At 42.0% G+C, this 24,349-nt stretch overlaps 1 protein-coding gene across 3 annotated transcripts in view; it reads right to left on the reverse strand.

Moving 5' to 3' along the window:
• The window catches only part of LOC121299323 (NT-3 growth factor receptor-like), an 82,857-nt gene that overhangs the window by 29,028 nt on the left and 29,480 nt on the right, over positions 1-24,349 (reverse strand). For 2 of the 3 annotated variants that reach the window (XM_041227006.1, XM_041227007.1), the window contains exons 4-11: positions 23,871-23,939; positions 21,261-21,418; positions 20,511-20,653; positions 20,210-20,351; positions 18,898-19,194; positions 18,193-18,207; positions 16,827-16,891; positions 16,143-16,245 (exon numbers count right to left, since the gene is read on the reverse strand). In XM_041227006.1, the coding sequence (XP_041082940.1) occupies positions 16,143-16,245; positions 16,827-16,891; positions 18,193-18,207; positions 18,898-19,194; positions 20,210-20,351; positions 20,511-20,653; positions 21,261-21,418; positions 23,871-23,939 (992 nt within the window). Of the gene's footprint in view, positions 1-16,142; positions 16,246-16,826; positions 16,924-18,192; positions 18,208-18,893; positions 19,195-20,209; positions 20,352-20,510; positions 20,654-21,260; positions 21,419-23,870; positions 23,940-24,349 lie in introns of all 3 variants that reach the window. The other variant, XM_041227008.1, reaches the window with a different exon arrangement.

The following is a 24,349-nucleotide window of genomic DNA, read 5'->3' on the forward strand; positions in this document are numbered from 1 at the left end:
TCTTGCTAACATATTGAGATTTTTTTTGTACAGCAATAGAAAGTGTTTTCATTTGAAAACTACAGTCCCCTGTGCCAAGCCACGTGCTGGAGTGATCTATACCCCCCAGGAAATGCTTGTTGGCTGTTAGCTGGTTTTTAAAGTCATTAAAGATTACTAGCCAGCCTATTGATCAAATCTGTTAATCACACATTACATTGCTCTTATCAGCACACTTACGAACTGGATTACATTCCACAGCAAGTACATCGCACTTATGAACTGGAATACATTCCACAGCAGGTACAGCGCACATATGCTACAGTTTTGTTTGTAGGTTGTTCAGACAGTTAAATCAATACACAGTTCAGGGCCTTCCAGTAAGGTAAAAGATGTATAATGGAAATGGTCATATACAACAGTAATGGGCTCTTTCCTAGATAACCTCCAGAAAGTAGTAAGACTGAGTTCTGATCCTTCCTCATAACTTCAACAAGCTGCATCCCCTTTAAAAGGGGATGGGCAGCTTAGTTCGAATGCACTGGAGAAACATTTTGTTGAAGAAGGAGTGCTGACAGCATATTGTGTCTGGCACATGTGGGAGGAAGTTGGCTGGAGCCGTGCCAAGCCTGTTCTGAATGCCAGCTGCTGGGCCACCTGCACTGAGAGGTCGGGTGCAGCTGACTTTGAAATAACACTCCCATTCACACCAGCTTGCCATCCTGCATCCAAATGAGCCCTTTACACCCTGCTCCACTCTGCAGAATAACAGCACTGCTGAGTGCACTGTGCATCCCAATGAGCCCTTTACACCCTGCTCCTCTCTGCAGAATAACAGCACTGCTGAGTGCACTGTGCATCCCAATGAGCCCTTTACACCCTGCTCCTCTCTGCAGAATAACAGCACTGCTGAGTGCACTATGCATCCCAATGAGCCCTTTACACCCTGCTCCACTTTGCAGAATAACAGCACTGCTGAGTGCACTGTGCATCCCAATGAGCCCTTTACACCCTGCTCCTCTCTGCAGAATAATAGCACTGCTGAGTGCACTGTGCATCCCAATGAGCCCTTTACACCCTGCTCCACTCTGTAGAATAACAGCACTGCTGAGTGCACTGTGAATCCCAATGCATTATCCTGCAAGCATGTTTCATGGAGTCAGTATCTACAGGGACTGAACCAGTTTGAAGTGCGTTCTTCTTTTCAAACTAACACCTGAAATGCACTGGAAATGTATATGTATTAAACACTAGGCTATGCTTTAGCTTCACCTCTCACCATTTCAAGCTGTTTAAAGCTCATGGTGTGGCTGAATGGCATTGGCAGTGACTTATGCAGGAGACCCCAATCTAAATGAATGTTTCCAATGTAAGTATCTTCAGCTGGAACACGTAATTCCCATCCCCAGTGCAGACGAAGGGTTAAGCACTCAAAATGAAAACAATTCATCCCATCCGTTACGTTCAGCAGCCAGGAAAACAGGGAGATAAAAATTGATAACGTTGCATCATGGCAGGCGGGCGCCCATGTGCGGTTATTGAACGCAGACCATTAAACATTTACCTTTATTACCAGCGCGAGAAGGAAAGCGGAAAATGAAACATCCAGAGCCAGCTGCTGGACAACAATCAATCAGGAGTCCATGCAGCTCATCCCCCCCCCCCCCCCCCCCCCCCCCCCCCCCCCCCCCCCCCTCTCTCTCTCTCTCTCTTCTCTCTCTCTCTATCTCTCTCTCTCTCTCAGTGAATCACACTTCATATTCAAGACTAGTGCAGGCTGAATCAATACAAATCTGTTTGTTTTCAGGTCACCTTTGTCAGTCAACTGGGTACAATATCTTTTTTTTTCAATACAGCAAGCTTCTATGTCCCTTTCTAATATTTTCAATATTATACAGGACAAGCTCCCTGCATTTATGTAATGGCATTCATTATATCGCCACAGTCCTTCTGGCTTGGATAGTAAAAACAGTTCCAGTGTCAATTCTAGAAGATATACAGCTACTAACACATAATAAACAGAGAGCAATTTAATCAAGCTAATGTTTTCATTTTGAAGCTGACTATATTTCACTCTGATATGACCTACAGAGCCAAGCCCTACAGCCTGAACAGGGACCATTGGAATGAACAGTAACAGCAGATAAACTGCAGGGAAAAACATATAAAGGAATCCATACAGCAACATAAGCAACATTGTGCTTCATACTAGATCCAACACTGCACTGTACTGCTTCTTAAATGGCATCTACCCCATCAACAAGTAAGAGCCGATGACCTTGGGAAGAAGCATCAATCAATCAATCTTTATTTTATATATCACCTTTCATAATGGCCCACCATCACAAAGCGCTTGTTATTGGGCTTGTCACATGAACGCAGCCTATCACTGGGTGGGAGAGATATTAATCTAGGACACCCCCCCTCCCTTACTGGGAATGATATTCCTGCAGCCCCTCAGTGAGGTGATAAATAACACTGGCACTGGCTTGGCTCATGACAGACAGAGCTTTTATGGGCAGATGTGAGTTGCCAGTGTCTTGAGGAACCCTGGCATCTGTTTTTATAGCCATTTTTTATAAGGAAGAATTAGTGCCTACTTAATATGATACAGATCTTCTAAACATTTTCTTTACTGTTACCCCTCCACCAGCACCATCTGTTTTACAAACCGGTCTCTTTACAGAGGGACACAAATAATCCCAGACCAAGAAAAGCAAAGGTCTCCAAATAATAATAACAAAGTGAATTACTTCAGTAAATAATATCAAAATATGAGATACAGTAAACATACAGTACAGGCACAGAATGGAACAATTTCCATATCCATTCAAGTACTGATACCATGTATTCTTAAAACCTTTTTATCAAGTTTTTCAACCCCCTGGTGGTGTGAACCCACCCACTGGAGCATGATGTAGGGATTTCTTCTCTCACAGGGTGAACTAGAGAACTGCTCAGACTGGATCTGGATATTACTGACTGTGGTGTGAACCCACTCACTGGAGCATGGTGTAGGGATGTCTTCTCTCACAGGGTGAACTACAGAACTGCTCAGACTGGATCTGGATAGTACTGACTGTGGTGTGAACCCACTCACTGTAGCATGATGTAGGGATGTCTTTTCTCACAGGGTGAACTACAGAACTGCTCAGACTGGATCTGCATCTTACTGACTGTGGTGTGAACCCACCCACTGGAGCATGATGTAGGGATGTCTTCTCTCACAGGGTGAACTACAGAACTGCTCAGACTGGATCTGGATATTACTGACTGTGGTGTGAACCCACTCACTGGCGCATGGGGTAGGGATGTCTTCTCTCACAGGGTGAACTACAGAACTGCTCAGACTGGATCTGGATAGTACTGACTGTGGTGTGAACCCACTCACTGGCGCATGGGGTAGGGATGTCTTCTCTCACAGGGTGAACTACAGAACTGCTCAGACTGGATCTGGATATTACTGACTGTGGTGTGAACCCACTCACTGGCGCATGGGGTAGGGATGTCTTCTCTCACAGGGTGAACTACAGAACTGCTCAGACTGGATCTGGATATTACTGACTGTGGTGTGAACCCACTCACTGGCGCATGGGGTAGGGATGTCTTCTCTCACAGGGTGAACTACAGAACTGCTCAGACTGGATCTGGATATTACTGACTGTGGTGTGAACCCACTCACTGTAGCATGATGTAGGGATGTCTTCTCTCACAGGGTGAACTACAGAACTGCTCAGACTGGATCTGCATCTTACTGACTGTGGTGTGAACCCACTCACTGTAGCATGATGTAGGGATGTCTTCTCTCACAGGGTGAACTACAGAACTGCTCAGACTGGATCTGGATAGTACTGACTGTGGTGTGAACCCACTCACTGGCGCATGGGGTAGGGATGTCTTCTCTCACAGGGTGAACTAGAGAACTGCTCAGACTGGATCTGGATATTACTGCCTGTGGTGTGAACCCACTCACTGGAGCATGGTGTAATGATGTCTTCTCTCACAGGGTGAACTACAGAACTGCTCAGACTGGATCTGCATCTTACTGACTGTGGTGTGAACCCACTCACTGGAGCATGGTGTAGGGATGTCTTCTCTCACAGGGTGAACTAGAGAACTGCTCAGACTGGATCTGGATATTACTGCCTGTGGTGTGAACCCACTCACTGGAGCATGGTGTAATGATGTCTTCTCTCACAGGGTGAACTACAGAACTGCTCAGACTGGATCTGCATCTTACTGACTGTGGTGTGAACCCACTCACTGGAGCATGGTGTAGGGATGTCTTCTCTCACAGGGTGAACTACAGAACTGCTCAGACTGGATCTGGATATTACTGACTGTGGTGTGAACCCACTCACTGGAGCATGGTGTAGGGATGTCTTCTCTCACAGGATGAACTAGAGAACTGCTCAGACTGGATCTGGATAGTACTGCCTGTGTAAGGCTGAGGGTTGAACATTGTCATGCAGTTTCACAGCTTTCACTAACTCACTGGAACACTGTTTTTTTCACAAATTTCTGGTGTATATGTGTGAAACACAAAATCCATCAAATCTATTAAGCCCATGAAAAGAGAAAGCTAGCCTTGTTCTGGCATTGTGTTTTCTGGGAGCGTTACAAGGTGCCTCTTATCAACATGAATCCTCCTCAAGCAGGCTGTGACACTTATCTTTCTGCTACACTCATTTGGGTTTGTTTTTCTTCCCCAAGACAAGACAGAAGAGGGAAGATGACAAAGTGAGTGCTTTGAGCAGAAAGTTAAAAACATCTATTACTGAAATTATTACCAGGGAAGTAAGTTGTTTACCAGCACATTTTATTAACTTCCTGTCAGCAGAAGAAAATCCTTCCTTCCTTCCTTCCTTCCTTCCTTCCTTCCTTCCTTCCTTCCTTCCTTCCTTCCTTCCTTCCTTCCTTCCTTCCTTCCTTCCTTCCTCTCTCCCTCCCTTCCTCATTATTTCAGGTTAAACCTCAAACATTTAATATTCCAGTTATATTTTTTGTAATAATCAATGCAAGCAGCCGGGTTTGTAAAAGAAAAGAAAACGGAATATGAAAGTGCTTTTCGAGTTTATACACATACAATGAATCAGCTTTGTTTCTCTTTCTTTGCTCTCTTATTAACACTTTCCTTTTGTCAGTCATTTCAATAGGACACAGCATGGAGGACAAGGGCAGCCAATCCCAGGCAGGACCTTTCAGTGTTAACTGTACAGTTTTAACAGTGTCCTTCTCAAACATGCACAATGTTCTACAGTGTACCTCCAAAACCCAAACCTGTTTACTCACTTCAGGTTTAATAACCCTAATAGAAACAGTAGCAATTAATTCTTAACGCTTGTTTCAATCCTATCATTTGGAAACACGGTGCTGTTACTGCAGTTTGATTGCAGTGTTCATATTATACTAGTAAACTATATTCAGTGTTGATTATATAGAAGATGATGAGCTCAATCCCCCATTCCCTCTCCAGTCATGTGATGCAGTTTGGCAGGGGTGACTCCCCATGATGAGATTAGTTTGCCATGCATTATTTATAGAGGCAGAGAACGACGGAGGCAGGAGGAAGTTGGGGCTGCAATTCAGGATTGATTATCCTGCTGTTGAGGTGTTGGGAAAGCCTTCACACTCAGCAAACTCCACACAATCTATCTCTGTCCAAGAGCTGCAGTCTAAATATAGAAGGCAGTATCCAAGCTGAAAGGAGAATGGTGAGAGCTTGTGTGGGTGTGGATGTGTATGTGTGCTGTGTAGTGTGTGCTGTGTGCTGTGTAGTGTGTAGTGTGTGCTGTGTTCTGTGTAGTGCGTACTGTGTGATATGTACTGTGTAGTGTGTGTTGTGCAGTGTGTGCTGTGTGATGTGTGCTGTGTGCTGTGTAGTAAGTGCTGTGTGCTGTGAGGAAAATTAAATGCATGGTTAAATTATTCTGCTTACTTTTTAGTCTGTGGTTGCCCCATTTCCACAGTAATGTGTATGTTGTGTGATTGTTACTGATCAAGGACTATCTGATACAATATGTTGAATAATGAAGAGTCCCGGGACGTATTAACAATATGCATCCTCTTATTGAATTTCCATTCTTCAGCACCATGGACAGCTCACTTCTACATTTCACAACAGGCTGTGCACAAGCTGAAAAAGCTTTTAACATTTATTTTTTTTAAATTTGTATATATTTCAGATACCTTATATCACAGATAACTGGAAGGTATCACAGTGAGATACCTTCCAGATACCTTATCCTCAGTAATGGGAGCCCAATGGATTTTTACAAATTTCTGAGCCCATTTGCATCTGAAGCTAATTGGAGCCATTTACTCAACATGGTTTGTAAATGGCTTGTACATTGTTACTAATTATAATGCTCAATGAGTACAAAAAGAATAATTTGTTACCAGCAGACCAGAAAAAATTGACAAGGAAAAGAGGCTTAGGTCATGGGAGAAGCAATTTAAAAAGATGGAATGCTGGAACATCTTCATACAGTGTATTATATTACCATGGAATTGATGTGTTGAGAAGTGGCTGTTCTCTTTACTGTTCTCTGGATTCGGTTCTTCTCCATTTATTCAATTGGGTTGCACCCAGTATTTGTCATGTACTGTACAGCTCTATTTATTATGAAACCCGTGACTCAGTCCTCTCCACTCCAACACTATCCGTGATGAAAGGCAGCTTTCCCCATTCCTCCCAAGTCTATCACTGCCTGTTCTGTGGAGCAGAGCCCTGACTCACTCTGCCCTCATTAACCAGCACCTCTGCTACTATATTAACATTCATTTTGAAATACAATGAATAGATCTCCAATCCACGTTCAAGTCTACAGCTATTTTTATGAGCAGGTATTGTCTTGAAACATATTGTAATGTCTTACATATACAATGTCAAACCTCTCACAATCACCGTGTTACTGAAGTTACATTGTTATGCGTAGTTTAAGTGATTCTGTCACACCTGCTGTTTACTCTTCTCCAGGCCCCACTGCTCAATGGGAAGCATGCCTGCACAACATGGTCTCTCGCTGATCAGCAACTAAAGAAATTCACCTGACAGCCTTCCGATAATGGTGCCACTCTCGTATTGCTAGCGATGTACAGTAGGGGCTACCTGTAATCCCAAGAGCACCCCACTGAACGATTATTACAGCTGTGTGAGTAATCACCCCCAAATATACAGAACAGCAATAGCAAACATTATCTGACTGTTTCAACAGCAGTTTGGTAAAAGTATTTGTGTCAATGTGGTGTCAATGTGTGTGTGTTTGTGTCACAGTGTGTGTGTGTGTGTGTGTGTGTGTGTCTCCCACATTCTCCCCAGCTCTTGATTGACATCAGAAATCTGCTCAGTGTTTGCTAATAAATTCTTAAAATTAATTTTCCTTTCCCTCTCCTACACTGTGTCGTGACTTTCTCTGAGGTATGAATAGAAAGAAACAATTCAAACAGCCCAGGGGCCATCTTGTGCTATAGACACACATTCTATAGGTGCTTTCACTGGCTATAGGCTTGGGTTCGACCAGCATACCAGTAGAGGTCCCTGTGCAGCCCTGGTTATTGTGGGGCTGGCCTCTGTCACTGTCTTTCAGTGCTGAACAGTTACCGACGTGATCTTGAAAACAATGCATGCATTGCTGTGCAATGCACTTCTCTACTACGTACGCAATACATTACTTCATCCATACTGTACTCTCATAACATACACACACGTGTTGATTTGTAAGTGCATGATAGCTTCTTATTCTATATGCTCTTGTAGATGGTCTGTATTTCTGTTTATTTATATTAGATACAGTGCAAGCCTAAACACCAAAATATTCTACTCACATCTCAGAGCGTTAGAAATATTTTGATTCAATTGCATCAAAAAACAAGCAAAACTAAAAGTTTAACAGTGGAATGGCCTGAGGTTTATTTTCTGAAAAATTCTAACTCTTTTGGGTATGACTAGGGGTGGATTTCATTCTAGTGATTAAGTGTGACATCACAATCTGAAGTGCTAATAAATATCTATGCTTTATTATTAGGAGTTTCACACTGGTAGCATAAGAGAATGTGTTTCAATGGTGTTTATTTTTTCAATAAGAAATAACAAATGTTTTATGATCTTATCCCTACTCTATGGCAATATTCAATCAACTTTTCATTTTTGTATGATGCCAAGGTATGTTCAGGGCGTGTGTGGAAATGTAATTTAAGAGGGAAACAACATGTGTCATTTAGCATCACCATATTTAATCTACCCCTCATGAAGAATTCATCACAGTGCTGAACTGCACATCAATCCACAATAAACAGTGCTGCTGTTTGAGTGCCCAGGTTCAAACCACTCCCAACACTCTTTCAATCAGAAGCTTCCAGTGACAGGGTGCCAAACATCCAGCCTCCAGTGCCATTGTTGCTAACCAAGGCTCTGCTGGCATGGCAACCTGTAACGTAGCACCGTCCAGCCAGTCCATTCAAGCTCCTTCAACTGGACTTGTATTGTATCTCTTTGGGAGAGCTGACTGGGAAAGAGCTGAATCTGCCAGTTTAATAAACAACGAGGGAGAGTGTGTAAAGATGTAGGTGTCTAACCCTGCCAGTTTAATAAACAGCGAGGGAGAGTGTGTAAAGATGCAGGTGTCTAATCCTACCAGTTTAATAAACAGCAAGGGAGAGTGTGTAAAGATGCAGGTGTCTAATCCTGCCAGTTTAATAAACAGCAAGGGAGAGTGTGTAAAGATGCAGGTGTCTAATCCTGCCAGTTTAATAAACAGCAAGGGAGAGTGTGTAAAGATGCAGGTGTCTAATCCTGCCAGTTTAATAAACAGCGAGGGAGAGTGTGTAAAGATGTAGGTTTCTAATCCTGCCAGTTTAATAAACAGCGAGGGAGAGTGTGTAAAGATGCAGGTGTCTAATCCTGCCAGTTTAATAAACAGCAAGGGAGAGTGTGTAAAGATGCAGGTGTCTAATCCTGCCAGTTTAATAAACAGCGAGGGAGAGTGTGTAAAGATGCAGATTTCTAATCCTGCCAGTTTAATAAACAGCGAGGGAGAGTGTGTAAAGATGCAGGTTTCTAATCCTGCCAGTTTAATAAACAGCGAGGGAGAGTGTGTAAAGATGCAAGTTTCTAATCCTGCCAGTTTAATAAACGGCGAGGGAGAGTGTGTGACGTGTGTTGTTTATAAGCAACACAATTAAAATTCCACTAAACTGCTGTGCAAAGACACCCCTACCCCTCTGCATAACAGAATCAAGCTATTATCTTGAGTCAGTTCATCTGTTTGTAAAGATTAAAGACCATAAAACCTGGGGTGTTACCTTTGATAATCTTTGGTGCAGAGAGCTAATAGGAAATCCATTCATTGACAGATTTGTTATTCTTTTTTCCACTTTGTTTTAAGAAGGCGCCGCTCATCCCTCCTGCTGCCAGACAGTCGTTAATTGTCCGGCTGGCTAAGAAGGAGCTGGAGACAAAGGCTCTGTTGTGGCTGAAAACATCAGCCTGGCAGTTTCTGAAGCAGTCCAGGGTGCAGCAGTACACTGGATAAATAATTAAGGTTGAGGTTATGATTACACAACAATTACTTTCAGCTTCTCATATATTAGAAGCCTCTCATAAAACATACCCCCCCATTGCCCTCTTTAAATCATGGGTCTCCAGAGGCCAGCATTAAAGCATGTCAGGAACTACTTGTCTGAAGAATGGGGCTTTATGGAGTCATCAGCCAAGGAATAGCTGTCTTTTCATGTGACAGGGTTAAGAATAAGAGAATTAGAATCAAGCTGGCGTGTATATCATCCATATATCAGACATAGAGAGTTCGACTGAATGTGGTAAAGGTTCTAAAGTGTTTCAGAAAGAGTAGTGTGTGTTTATGAATCTCTTATAAGGTTTTGCATGTATTTCTGTTGCCTCCCATGGCTTCCCCAGAAACAGGAAACATCTTCTTCTGGTACTGCATTGTGGCCCTCAATTAAAAACCATTGGAAGCAGAGTTTAACTCACACTTAATCTGGCACCTATTTCAATGTGCGAAGTCTGCACTCTGGTCTCTCTCAAGTGTTCGTCCTTTTGCTGAGGGACCCTCTGTTTAATAATTGATAGTGGCTCCCTCAGGTAAAAAAAAAGAAAATGTTCTCATAAAGACAAGCGCTCATAAAAGACATTGAAAAAGCTGATACAGGCCTAGAGAGCTTAGACAAAATCAACCTGGAGATTATTGCACTGAGACAAACAGCTGACTAGGAAATGTGCTTTAAACACACACACACACACACACACACACACACACACACACACACACACACACACACACACACACACACACACACACAATAATCCCGGCTGCAACACACACACACACAACACACACACACACACACACACACACACACACGCTTAACAACACACACACACACACACACACACACGCTCAATAACCCCTGCTACAACACACACACACACACACACACACACACACACACACACACACACACACACACACACACTCAATAACCCCTGCTACGACACACACACACACACACACACACACACACACACACATACACACACACACACACACACACACACACACACACACACACACACTCAATAACCCCTGCTGCAACACACACACACACACACACACACACACACACACACACACACACACACACACACACACACACACACACACGCACAATAACCCCTGCACACACACACACACACACACACACACACACACACACACACACACACATACACCCTGCACACAACACACACACACACACACACACACACACACTCAATAACCCCTGCTGAATCTCAAACACACACACACACACACACACACACACACACACACACACACGCTCAATAACCCCTGCTGCAGCACACACACACACACACGCTCAATAACCCCTGCTGCAGCACACACACACACACACACACACACACACACACACACACACACTCAGTAACCCCAGTTTCATCAGTAAACCCCAGCGTGGAATAACTGGCTGACATTTCTTATTTGGATTATGAAGTTTCCGAAGTGCAAACAGTTTGAGAGTATCACTGAATTTTCAATTTCATGAGTCTCAACACCACATAACACCAATCCATAGCCAGCAACAGGTCTCTAACAATACTCTTTACCATTTAGCATTTTTGAAATACATTCGAAGAAAATGATTAGAATTTTACATTCAAAACAGGCTTTTCTGGCTCACAATTCACCCTTTGCCAGAACAATGCCTCCAGCTTACCATTGAAGCTGCTCTCTGTCAGTCCCTTTCAATTCTGAGACATGTGAAGCTGTCCCTGTATTATCACCAGCTCTCTATTAACATTGTTTTAACTCAGTCTCTTCGGTGGTCACAATGGAGGGACTCCACTGTATAATGGGCATATTTTTTCCAGTTCCAGTTGCTAGGAGACAGAGGAGTTTGATTACAACACACAAAGTAAGATTTTGCGGTCAGTTGGCCACTTTGTGTACTTTCCTAAATCCTGTTCATTCCACTCAATTGCAGATCTGAAACATGTTAAATGTATAGATCAGATGGTTAGCAGCATCACAGTAGGTTGTGAAACGTGTAGATTTAAACTGCAGCTGCATTCAAAAGAGCCAGGCAGAATGAACACGTAATTGTATCTGTGGTTTCTAACAGAGACAGGTGAAGTCTAATTTTGATGGATTAAATTAAGTATGTTTTTCCTAAAACTGTTTTAGAATAGCTTCTTTAACATACCATAACAGTTTCATACACACACACAAAAATCATTCAATCTGTCAAATTCATTAATAAAACGTGTTCAAATGCCAGAGCTATCAGTTTCCTTTGTAATCTCAATGCACACTACAGTAAATACAACATAAACAGAACACCGTGGTTAATCACCATCTCTGCCTGTAATTAACTTGGAACGTTGCCTCTCCTGAATTATTTATTTTCTCTTTTAAAATATTTCTGCTGATTTCAATCTGAACCATTGTGTATCCTTGATATTCATTGCATTCTATAAAGTGTATGAAATCCTCTTTAAATACAATTTCCCATAGCTAGTGTCAACACCAGAATCCCTTTGCTGTGCTCTCATGCAGTAATTGCAGCTTTTCTTCCATATTTCACCCCCGAAATAACGAGGATGAGCAAAATGCATTTGCACACAGCATAGAGAATGTCATAATTCTTAGATATGTGCCAGCAGGAATAATTTGATATATGATTCATACAGTATTTGTAAAAAGGGCAGACTAAGAGCCGAGATGGAAGATACTTTTTTATTTTTTATATAATTTTATATAGGATGTAACAGCTCGGGTAGAGACCGTAAACAAACAAAGCAGATACAAGTATAGCTAAGAAGCAACCAGTAACACTGGTGTGTCTACCATCTTCCACTGGCTATGAACAGATAAGCCTTTAGACTGGAAGAGGTGCACTTTGGGAGTGTATTGCACCCAGTTACACGAGAGGGGCTGAGAGGGGATGTGTGGGGCAGGGCGGGGCTGGGAGGAGAGGGAAGGGGCAGGGAGGGGTGCTTCTGGAAGAAGAGGGGCAGGATGGCAGCGAGACCTGAACAATCCTGTTGGTCACTGAGGAGTAAGAGATACAGTGAGTGTCAGTCCTTAAGCCACAGCTTTTCTTGCTTCATTTCACCCCACATACAGGCTCTACAGTCTGCCTATCACACTGCAGCATCCAGAATCAACTGACAGCACATTGCAGACAGTGAGCGACTCTGAGACTTGCAGGTGAACAGGCAGTGAGACGCACTGCTGGTATTGATACGACTCACTCCTTTGTACAATGGCTAAGATGCAAAAAGCATATACAACAGCAGTACAATTTCCACTTACAGTATTCTGCACATCTCACTATCATGGCAGAGAACTTCCGACAATAGGCACTTCTTAAAAAGATCTACGTTATGGTAATGTATCTGAACTATGAATGGTGGTGTTATTTCCTAATGCTCTGTTTGTGAGACTATTACAGTTTTACCAAATTTAAGCATGCTTATACTGCACATTCAATGTCTTCTCATGATTAATCATGGTTTGACTCAAGCTCTACCACACATATTAGTCATTTACTTTGCCTGCCTAGGTCTTAATAAGCTTTTATGCTTGATATTCCACTGCAAACATTTTTAGGGCAATTTTTTTGGGTCTCTGCTTAGTCCTTGGATGCAGCCACTCTGTCCTGATTATAATAATAACCTCCCCCTGCAGGCTTGAGGAGAAATTAGATCTGATTTAGATAAAAGGCTATTGCTTAAGACAAACACAATTGTATTAAATTTCCTCTTTGGCAGACAGCACTCTTGTAGGCAAGGATACAGATGCCTAATGAAACAGATATTTGTAATTTTTTATTATGTTTTTCATTTAAATTGATTCTTTTAACTGAGAGTTCTGTGGACAGGGTGCAAGACTGTAAGCAGATTCACAGACCCTAATATTCTGAAGGATGCCAATAATCTTATCTAAAAAACCTCTCAGTGTTCCCTTGTGCTGCAGGGAGGCATTGTGAATCCATACTACAGTATTACTGCTGAGAAAGGCTTGCTCTCAAAATCACAGGGCTGGCTTTGAGCCTCTCCCAATACTCTTAATCATGAACTAATATCTGAGCGAAGAAATAAATCAACTGCCCTGGAAGAAAAACCATGATCTCTGGATGATTGTGTGGCACTCAAGGTTGAAGTGCAAGTAAATCAATGCAATGCAGTAGAATACGCCATGGCCCCCTTTTCCACCAGAACACAACAATCCCCAATGATGATTGTATTAGACCTGGAATAATCTGCAGCCTATCTACAAAATAACCAGGAGCTGATTTAGTGAAGTGAAAATGCAATTGTCTTCAAGGTAATGATTCTCCTGAACCCTCAAGGCTATTTTGTATGTATAGCACAGCTCTGGATGCTGAATTCTAGAATATAACAAAGCTATTCTGTATGTATAGCACAGCTCTGGATAACACTTCTACAGTACTGTAAGTGGAAGGTCGCACACCTCATATTAAAAGTGGGGAACTATAGGAATCAATAGGAAACAATTCAATCACATATAATTACATTTGCAACTTTACTTTCTATGTACCTTGCTGTACTGTACATGTGTAGAACTAGTCATTTTTTAATGATCAATACATTTTTGAAAAACATAACAACAAATCTGATTGAAAGTTGGCATAAAAGTGGACAGTGATTGCTTTTTGACCTTGTGACGGAAAGATGAGTTCTGGTGATGAATCTTCCTCCCGACCTGTGAGGGCGCTAAAGAACGGGAGGAGAAGTATCTGGAAGGGCTGGCCTGACAGTTCGTTTCCGGGTCAGGGAAGTGGGTCAGCCTGGAAAGAAGCGCGACGCTGTTGTAAGACCGTATTGATTTGAAAGGTAAACGAGAGGCAGCTGCAAGTAATAAGGCAGCTGCAACCGTTTATCTCGATATCATGCGGGATTACATATAGGGGCCAGGGTAACGCTGATCTTCTCCTTCGTTTGGGTAAACGTTCGGAGAGAGAAGGAGCGAGAGAGGAGCTCTCGTTGTTACAGAGAATTGCGTGTTGTGTTTGTTTTGTAATTGTCTGCGTTTTGCACCACCAGACAGTTAACTCACCTATCCGGAGCTGTCGACCAGGGTCAGCACAATCCGGATCACCACTGCACGGAACCGTCACGAAATACAGTGTCTTCACCCACCACAAGCACGTCTGCACTCACCCAGGACTGGTGACCGTGTGTTCGTTTTGTTCGGGACTGTGCCCTATTATTGCTATCCCCGTGCTTTACACATTGTTGTGTATAGCTGGGGATTTATTATTTAACGGTCACCAGACCTGGATTATAAATAAAAGCACCTTTTCACTGGAAACTGTTGTCTGCCTGTCACTCCTGCATCGCATCACTGCTATACCTGTTCCCCTCCACTAGCCACTTTGTCACAGACCTTTATAAAATCTCTAAGTTCTAACAAAAGTCTAGAGCCTTCACTAGGTGAGACAAAGGAGAGTCCAAAGCAGCCCTGCTGCTATTGTGTTTCATGCAGTGTGACTGCCATGGCAATGCAGCTGCTATTGTGTTTCATGCAGTCTGACTGCCATGGCAATGCAGCTGCTATTGTGTTTCATGCAGTCTGACTGCCATGGCAATGCAGCTGCTATTGTGTTTCATGCAGTATGACTGCCATGGCAATGCAGCTGCTATTGTGTTTCATGCAGTCTGACTGCCATGGCAATGCAGCTGCTATTGCATTTCATGCAGTCTGATTGCCATGGCAATACAGCTGCTATTGTGTTTCATGCAGTCTGACTGCCACGGCAATGCCGAGACTCTGCAGAACATGTAGGGCAAGAGGGCTCAAGGCCTGGCAGTGCAGTAAGAGGATTGCATCTGTTACTGTTAAAATCCCCCCACCACATACTGATCCAAGCAATTCAGGGAGGTAAAGGCATGTCTTATTAAAAGGCATGGATGGTGGGAGAATCACAATTAGAAAATTAATTAAAATGTAAATTGAGCCCTGATTCAATGCTTCTGCCTTCTAGCCAAAATACCTATATTCATCCTGTGCGTGCATATAATTCCATTTAACACAGATATAAGTAGCAACATCTCTAAATGCCGGTTCTGTACTGTATGAACATATGTAAGCAGCTGGAGGTTAAACGAGCCATATCGCAGATCAGATTTCTATCAAAACACAATACATTTTATCTCTTCCCCTGTTTTTGAGAATTCGACATCTGGCAATGGTATCCTCTAACTCTGTTTGTAATTAACTTTGTTTATGGGAACAGGAGACTTTGCTGTTGTTATACGACCCTGGGTGTTTTCGCACAGAAGGGCAAAGGATAGGAAAAAATCAAGAGAAGAGTGGCAGCTCCCGTGGGAACTGCAGTGAAAAAGATAGTCAATGAAGATGGCACAGGGCCAAGCCAAACATACACAGCTAGCACTGAATGCATTCACTTAGCAGACAACAGCCAGCACAGGAGGCCACAGGGTATTCTAATGTAGTTAAGTAGAGATAAGGCAGGCCATTACTGTCCCATGGGGGCAGAAAGAACAAACACATAGCCACAGGCTCCGATACTGTATTCAAGGCAGTGAAAAAGTGAAAATCTAGCTCACACCCAAGGGAACTTAGAAAAATCCATCTTACCTTTCATTCCAAACTTGGAGCGGCGTCCATATTTGTTGATGAGGACGAAGAGCACCACAAGAAGGACGCAGGCGAATCCGGCCAGGCCGACTGCAATCGAGACCTGCAGTGGAGAGAGAGCCCTGGGATATAAAACACTCCTGTGAACACAGGAACACCACACTGGTCAACTCGTCATATCCCTTAGAAAAGTTTACCACAGCGTTTGAAGTGTACTCTGTCATATGAACAAGTTAGAAATATAACATTTAAAAGCGCTTCATTGGTCATTAATGGAACCCAATCCCTATTACCCACACAGCTCAAAATATTCCAGATGTAACCATTAATAATGCAGAATTTAGCCTTGACTAGGTCTGCTTTTTTATTCATATCACAGAATATTTTTTACTAAGTTTACAGCAAGATTTACATAAGATACAAAATAAATGCTCAACCTATGAAAAATCTAAACTTCAAAAACACATGAATGGAACTAGCAGTTTGAGCTACTCTGGAGCTTAACCAAATGTTATAATTGGTTTAATTTCATTTAATTTCAAGCTTACCAAACCTGGAATGAGTCAATCTGCCATGAAGTGGATGTCTGAAAACCTCCAGACAGAAACAGTCAGGAGATCTTTATAATGACCTGAGGTTCTGTGATAAACAAACAAAGGCAGTGGGGTTTGTCAGCACACTCACCCCAAAAGTGTCCTCTTCTGGCTTGTGAGTCACACTGATAGGAGGCGTGGGGGTAACAGAATACACTAGCAGAGAGACAGAGACCAGGTTAGATGTTCTTATCATCAAATTAACCTCACTGTCCTTACAGTATGCAACACATTCCAACAGTGCTGTAAAAACTAGAATAATGGGGCTATGATAAATTCTTTGTTTCTTATTCTTAAATAGATAATGACTAATATTTGATCTTCCAGATACATATTTCTATGCTGTACTTTACATACATGTACAACCAAATCAGATTTTCCTTTTTGCTGAAAGACTATCACAATATTAATCACTGCACAAGGGACTGCGTAATTCCAAGCAGAACGTATATGTCCAGTAATTAATGTCTGTTCAGAGAAAATATCTATTTACTTAAAGATACTTAACAGACATTTAGGGTTAGGGTTTTTTATTATTACCTACAGAGTGTATTGTTTTTTGTGAACTTGTCACATTTCAAAAACAAACAAAACAACACAAAACAAATCAAGCTGAACCAGTATAGATAGAATCTGAACTATGTAACTGTGGTATTAAGTGAGCAGGTATAGCACTTGAGAGACGAGGGGAACTGGATGTTTTACAACCAGTTCATTGGCTGTTGGACTGCCATGGGCAGAGTTCAACAGTGAAGAGAATCAGTGCAGCCCCCCTCTTGCATTCCAGATACCCAGGCCTGCTCAATAATAATTAGCATCACTGCATCACATCTGTTGAACTTTCAATCCATTCATCTTGGGTTGATTTGGACAAGTTGTAGTCTTATCCTTTGCTGGGACTGCTCAGCACATCTCTGCAGGGTTTGACTGTGTGTAAACCCTCTGTGCTGTTGAGGGAGTCAATCCACTTTATTGACAATCCTTGCCAGTCACCCACCCCATGAAGTCTGCATGTTATAATGAAGTGATCTGAAGGGGTTATGGAGGTGCTATGAAGTGGACATGAAAGGTGAAAGATGAAGGTCAACGTCAAAGAATGCACTGCCTTTCATTTTCATATGATGGTTACATTGGCACAGAAACCACACTTTGGGTGTCAAGTATGCTTGTAGAATACATGACCAACCAAGATAGAGTTCACCTTCAATAAAGGAAGTGTTGCTACTGTTAACTTAGAATAAAGACTTACTGATAGCACCATGGTTTGCTTGAGCCCTTAATAAACACATGAGGACATACAGCCTTTTTGTTCATCTGTTTTTCATCCTGTGTCCATTATATCAATGTATTACAGCACAGATTTATTGGGGTCTTCAGTTACTGTGTTCTATCAATGTATTACAGCACTGGGGTCTTCATTTACTGTAGTATATCAATGTATTACAGCACAGACTTACTGGGGTCTTCGGTTTCTGTGGAGGGGAAAACAAGGAAAAATCATGGAATAAAAACTGCAAAAAGAGAACCTCACTAAAACATTTTCAATACAATAGTGATGCAGAGTGCTGTAATTACACCTGTAGTTGTTATCTGACCACATGAAAGCCACACAGAAAAATTGAAATGCTGCTTTATTGTTTCACAGGGTTGTAGGAGTCTAATGTCCATCTAGGTTACTTACTTGAGGTATTCAGTACAATTGCTTGTGTTACCTTTTCCAGAAAAGGTTAAGGCTGCAAATTAGAGTAAAAACCTTTTCAAACAAGCCATACAGCAATAGCTGCCCAGTGGTTAATCAAGGTAATTCAGCACCATACATCTGTGACAATATGTATATTAACCCTAACAGTGACATTGGATAAGTACTAAAGAAGATCTTAATTGCTCTCTACTGTCTTAACTCTTGTGTGGTTTAATATACACGCCGGTGTAGCTTATTTCATTCTATAATACTGGTGAATGGCGTAAAACTTTAACACAGAATTTACTGGTATTTTTCAATTTTATGTTTCAAAAACTTCCTTGAACCATAATATACTGGTAACATGGTGCAACTAAAAAAAACAGCAGCTCCCTGTGTAATGAATTGTGGGTCCCCTCTCTCCTGGGATTGCACCCTAACCGGAGCAGTCAGGCATGCCCCAGAAAGTGCCCCCACTCACCCTCGAAGGGGGCGTGCAGGAAGTGTGCATAGATAGTGTCGTTGACAAAGCCCAGCCCGTTCCATGCCTCCAGGGTGTAGTTGCCGTTGTTGTAGTGTGTGGGGTTTATGAAGATCAGGCAGCCCTCCTGGTAGTCCTGGTAGTCTCCCTTGTCAGTGTAGATGTATCCATTGTCCCCGATCTCCACTCCATTGTGCAGCCAGCGTAGCTCTGGAGGAGGGTTCCCGCGCACAATGAATTCCACGCATGTGTCGTGTCTGCGCTCAGGCTCCACCAGCTTCACGATGTGTGGGGGGTCTGCAGTGCAGGGGGGCACAGGCTTTACAGTGAGGCAATGGACTTTGCTGCTTATTTCCTGCTTTTGTATTTGTTTAATTTCTGAAAGATGTTGTCCTTGTCCTACCTCCCCTGTGCACAAAGCTCTGCTACACTGTGAAGCTATTGGCTGCTCAGGTGAAACTAGGCCTGAGGTCTGGTCCTGCAACTGAGGACCTGCTGCAAGAGCTGAACAGAGTGAAATGAGTCAGAGCCTCAGAACATAATCATTTCAATAAATTAATCATTAGCCTGCCAGTGAATTGACCTTCTCATACTCAGAGTCAGAGTCTTAGAACAAGACTAGAGTGTGAAGTATATAAACCAGCCAGCAAAAATCTTAATAATTCACACCTAGTGAGACAGACTTCCCTTGTATTGGTTTCTATTTTTTAAAAGGATTTTTTTTATAGTTTCCAGTACCACAAAGTGACCCAATATTGCTCAAATGTTCAACAAGAATCTTTAAAGAGAAGTGAAATCCTTACCAAACATTTTCTGACCAAACTGATAAGTTTGTTTTTACCATACTTTCAGAGGATTTGTTATAAGAATGCAGCTGTAGAAATAAAGAAAGTAAATCTGCCTATATCCACCCAACAGGTGCAGGAGACATCTCAGTCTATATCCACCCAACAGGTGCAGGATTTGTCTTTACAGCACTGTTACTGATCTGTGTGTGTGTGTGTGTGTGTGTGTGTGTGTGTGTGTGTGTGTGTGTGAGTGTGAGTGTGAGTGTGAGTGTGAGTGTGTGTGTGTGTGAGTGTGAGTGTGTGTGAGTGTGAGTGTGTGTGTGTGTGTGTGTGTGTGTGTGTGTGTGTGTGTGTGTGTGTGTGTGTGTGTGTGTGTGAGTGTGAGTGTGAGTGTGTGAGTGTGAGTGTGAGTGTGAGTGTGAGTACGGTGTGCATACCTGAGAAGCAACTTCAACAGAAGTGTCCTCGAGTGGCAAAGAGCCAAAGACATGGGGCAGAGATGAGCACAGCTCAATAACACTCACACTGAACGGACAGCAGGACAGTGGAGTTGGTTATCCCCACCACATTCTCCGCGATGCAGGTCAACTGAAAGCCGTTGTCCTCCCAGCTGATATTGAACAGAGTCAGGTTGATGGAGTGAACATTCGGCCAGTTCACGTTGGTCTGAGGGTAAGGGGAGAGAAAGAGCGAGTCAATGCAAGCAGCAGTGTGCAGCAGCCTGGCTTTTGAAAACAATCACATTGCTCAAACCCATCTATCACATCCACATTCCAAGCACTTCAATGAGCGCCCACAGCACTCCCTCAGTACAGCCGTTCTCACCTGGTGTGTGTTTATGGAGTGAAGGCCTGTGACAATCCAGTCGACGTCGGGCAAGGGGGACCCCGAGCCATTACAGGTGACCACCACGCTCTCCCCCTCCATGACCGTCAGGTTACTGTGGCTCACACTGATCTCTGGTAGGTCTGGCAAGGAAGAGAGGCAGGGAGACGAGTCAGAGGCTGCAGCGTGTTTAATACCCTGCTTCCATTTCTTTGTAATAGCACAGCTGCAATGGTATTTAAATGTTGAAAACAAGCAACAATCAGCATGTTACCGGCTCCACTGGTGTTTTTCTAAGGCTGTTTAAGATTACATGGAATATACAGCAGAGTAGAATTTGTATAACTTTCAGGTGTGTCTGACTGCATGGAGCTACAGTGTTCCCTGCTTAAAAGGTAACCTCTATTGCACAGAACTGGTTATTCAGTAACTGCATGGTGTAAATGGTAAATATCCCTATAATAAATTATAATTCACATAAAAAGGCAGAACACATAACTATACAGACAGACAGACACTAACTAGGGCTCCTGAGTGCTGCTTTCTAAGGAGAAAGCAATAAACTTGCAGCAGGAATGTTTTGCTTGTTAATGTTCCAAGCAGCCCTGGGCAGGCCAGTAAGACCTATTCAATTAATTCCAATGCACAGAGCATTGTGTTAATTCATCAGAGTGATCCTATACAATTGTCCATAGCAAGTACTGTTTGTTTGAGTTGTGTTGAGTTTTGTGAGTAGATAGTGTGCCCTACCACACAGTGTGATGTTCATGTCCTGGAGTGGAATCACCTCCGACTCCCCAGTCTTACAGAACAGCTGCTGGGTGTGCAGCCCAGCCTCCCCTCGCTGCTGCCACAGCTGCACCCAGCGAATGTCACAGCTGCAGTTGAACAGGATGTTATCCAGCCTCCTGCAGGAAAGCACATGACTTGGTTCAGTCACACGGGGATGGAAGTAGGTTAAGGACAACAATGTCTATTCCCACTGAGTGGCCCCAAACATCTATCACATTGAGTCTGGAGAGCAAAGCATGTGTTGCCCGCTGCTGTGTGTACTGCACAGGGCACAGAACACCACACAAACATGCCCAGTAAACAAGTTGTTCATGCTTCTCTTGAAAGTCTCTATGGGAATGCTTAAATTTGTACAGGCAACCTGTATTTTTAACTCATTCTTTGGAGCAATAAAGTCATTTTGCAGAACAGCCTCTGAATTTAAAGGTCTGTTGTGTAATAAGACATTTGTATCTAAACTGCGAATGAACTTGAGCAGAAGACACTGGTCTACAGAAACTGTTTGAACTGGTTGTAAATTAATTAAATTTATAGTGTTGCTGAGTAGATCTCAAACTACTGCCTAGACAGGTTTTCTTGACTTCCATTTCTAAAATATAACGTCTCTAGGTAATAATGGATTTTTCCCAATCCTTGGTGACATTAATATATTTTAAAATTAAAATACAGGCTGGCCTCAGATTACTACAAACAGCAGCTCTGGTAAGCCAGTGAGGATAAGCATTGCAACTGCAAGTTAAATTTCAATATGATATCAATACAAAAGCAAACAAATAAAATATTCAGCAATGGAAATGTTAATTCTTTAGCTCTCTACCTCGTTCAATAACAATAACAAGCTTTAAACATACATTCTAAACAGGGCCAGGGCCCAGCTAATCTGTATTGCTCCATCTTAAAAAGAAATTTTTGGAAAGAGGGCTCTCCTGGGGGAGTCAGTTTAGTTTATATTTGATTTTAAGATATTAGGGGAAATATATATATATATATATATATATATATATATATATATATATATATATATATATATATATATATATATATATATATATATATATATATATGTAAGAAAAATGAAAAGACCGCTGGAAACAGTATAAGTGAAGTGATCTTTCCCTGGACATTGTCAGTTTTTGATTAAACGTCTTGTTGTTGTTGATGGTGTTGCATCATCTCTTTCAAAGCCAGCCAGGATGCTGTCAGTTTGATTAGCTGTTAGGTCCAGGCCAGTTCAAATAATGTATACTTTGTTTTAGTACACAATAAAATATTTTGGTTTGGTTTAAACATTTTTGGATGGTATGTGCTGAATAAATGTTACTCCAGGATTCATAAGAGCTTTCCCTTCAGTATACTAACAGTTTTCAGTTTTCAAGCTAGGAACCAGCTTGGAGTATTTTTGTACATTTCTGATTAAATATTTATCTTGCAAAGGTTGAAAAACTTAGGATTCTGGCTGTGTGAGTCCCATAACATTTTCCCATTTTCTGGAATGATGGCATTTGCAGATTCAGTTCATTAGCACGATTAACAGCTTTTAAAAAGTACTCATTGAATTAACTTTTCGTCCGTTTAAACTCTCTACGACATTTACTGCACTGGTTAAATCAATGTTCTCCCTCTGCAAAAAAGTGCTAGCATAAAATAGCACAATTAAAAAATGTGCTGTTTTTCCACAGATTGTACCACTGCAGTGGGATTCAAACATGAAGGGGACACACGCTCCATTTCTTAACTTCACTTATCAGGGAACGTGTCCAAGTACAAGTGCAAGTAATGGCACGTTATGAGGAAATCTGTTCAGTTTGTGAGTGTCAGTGACAGAAAGTGCAAACGTAATACATTGATAAGCAGAAATCAATATTCTGGAGATGATTATTGGAGGGGCCAGTGTCCCTGCTTGACCCCGTTGTGCACACCCCTGGTTCAGAATGTAATAGATGTACATGTTTTTTTTTAAATTTGTCTGTTTATTGTATTTTATGTGATGTGCTATGCTGCTGTCTGCCTCCGTTTCTCAATGCAATCCCTTAGAAATAAACCTTCAGAAATGAACAAAACATAAGAATGATTAACTTGTTGATCATGCAGGGAAAAAAACCCATACATTTCCATACCAAAGAAATATGTTTTAATTCCCTTTTATCATTAAAACAAATTGCAATGTAGTGCTGTTATTTCTTTCTTTCTTTTTTATTGAGGGCTTCATATTTTTGTAAATATAATGTGCTGTTTGGAGGTGTACAGAGAGGTGCTGTGTTGCTATATCCAAGTTTGAGATTTCTATTATATTTTCTTCTCTATATTATATATGTGAAGGTCCCTTATCCAAGTTACTGAACTCTACTGAGAATAGGAATCCTTATCTGCAGATATAGATAGCCCTTGTCTTTGTGTGCTGCCCCATTTTAACACAGACCATTGAAAAGTAAGCTTTGCTCCAGTATTTCAGGAAAATGAGACTGTAGCGTTGTGTAACCCTCTGGAAGGACTCTGGGTTAAGTTCCTTCTGTCTTGATGCAGCCTGTGGGCTTTAGGAATTGGAGAATGTCTTCTTTCAAAACTTACAGCTCAGAGAGTTGCAGTGTCTGGAAGAGCTGCCATGACAGGGTGCTCAGCGGGTTTCTGGAAAGATTTCTGTCAAGTAAAAAAGAGAGAGAAAAGAAATAACACACTGCCTGCATGTGATTGTCTAAACTGTCAATGAAATGAGGGGAACTCAGCAGCCATTCCAATACAAAGATCTGAAATCAACAAGTTCAATATCCATTTTACATAGAAAGAAAAGAAATAACTCGGTATTCAACAAAGAAAAATGTACATGAAAGTTAGATCCAGGAAATGTAACACAGAGAGTGCAATGCTATCTCCGAGCCACGTCGGCTGCTTAATGTTGAAATGTGTGCTGTGGGGATGCAGACAGAGCTAGGACGGTGTTCACAACAAGTGGATTATTACCTGTTCAGTTCTGGGATTTCCTTAGTACTGTGGTCAAACAAAACCCTGCTCAGTACTGGAAAATCTTTGGTCGATCTTCAAACCCCAGA

The sequence above is a fragment of the Polyodon spathula genome, chromosome 24, assembly GCF_017654505.1.
Source record: "Polyodon spathula isolate WHYD16114869_AA chromosome 24, ASM1765450v1, whole genome shotgun sequence".
NCBI lineage: Eukaryota > Metazoa > Chordata > Actinopteri > Acipenseriformes > Polyodontidae > Polyodon > Polyodon spathula.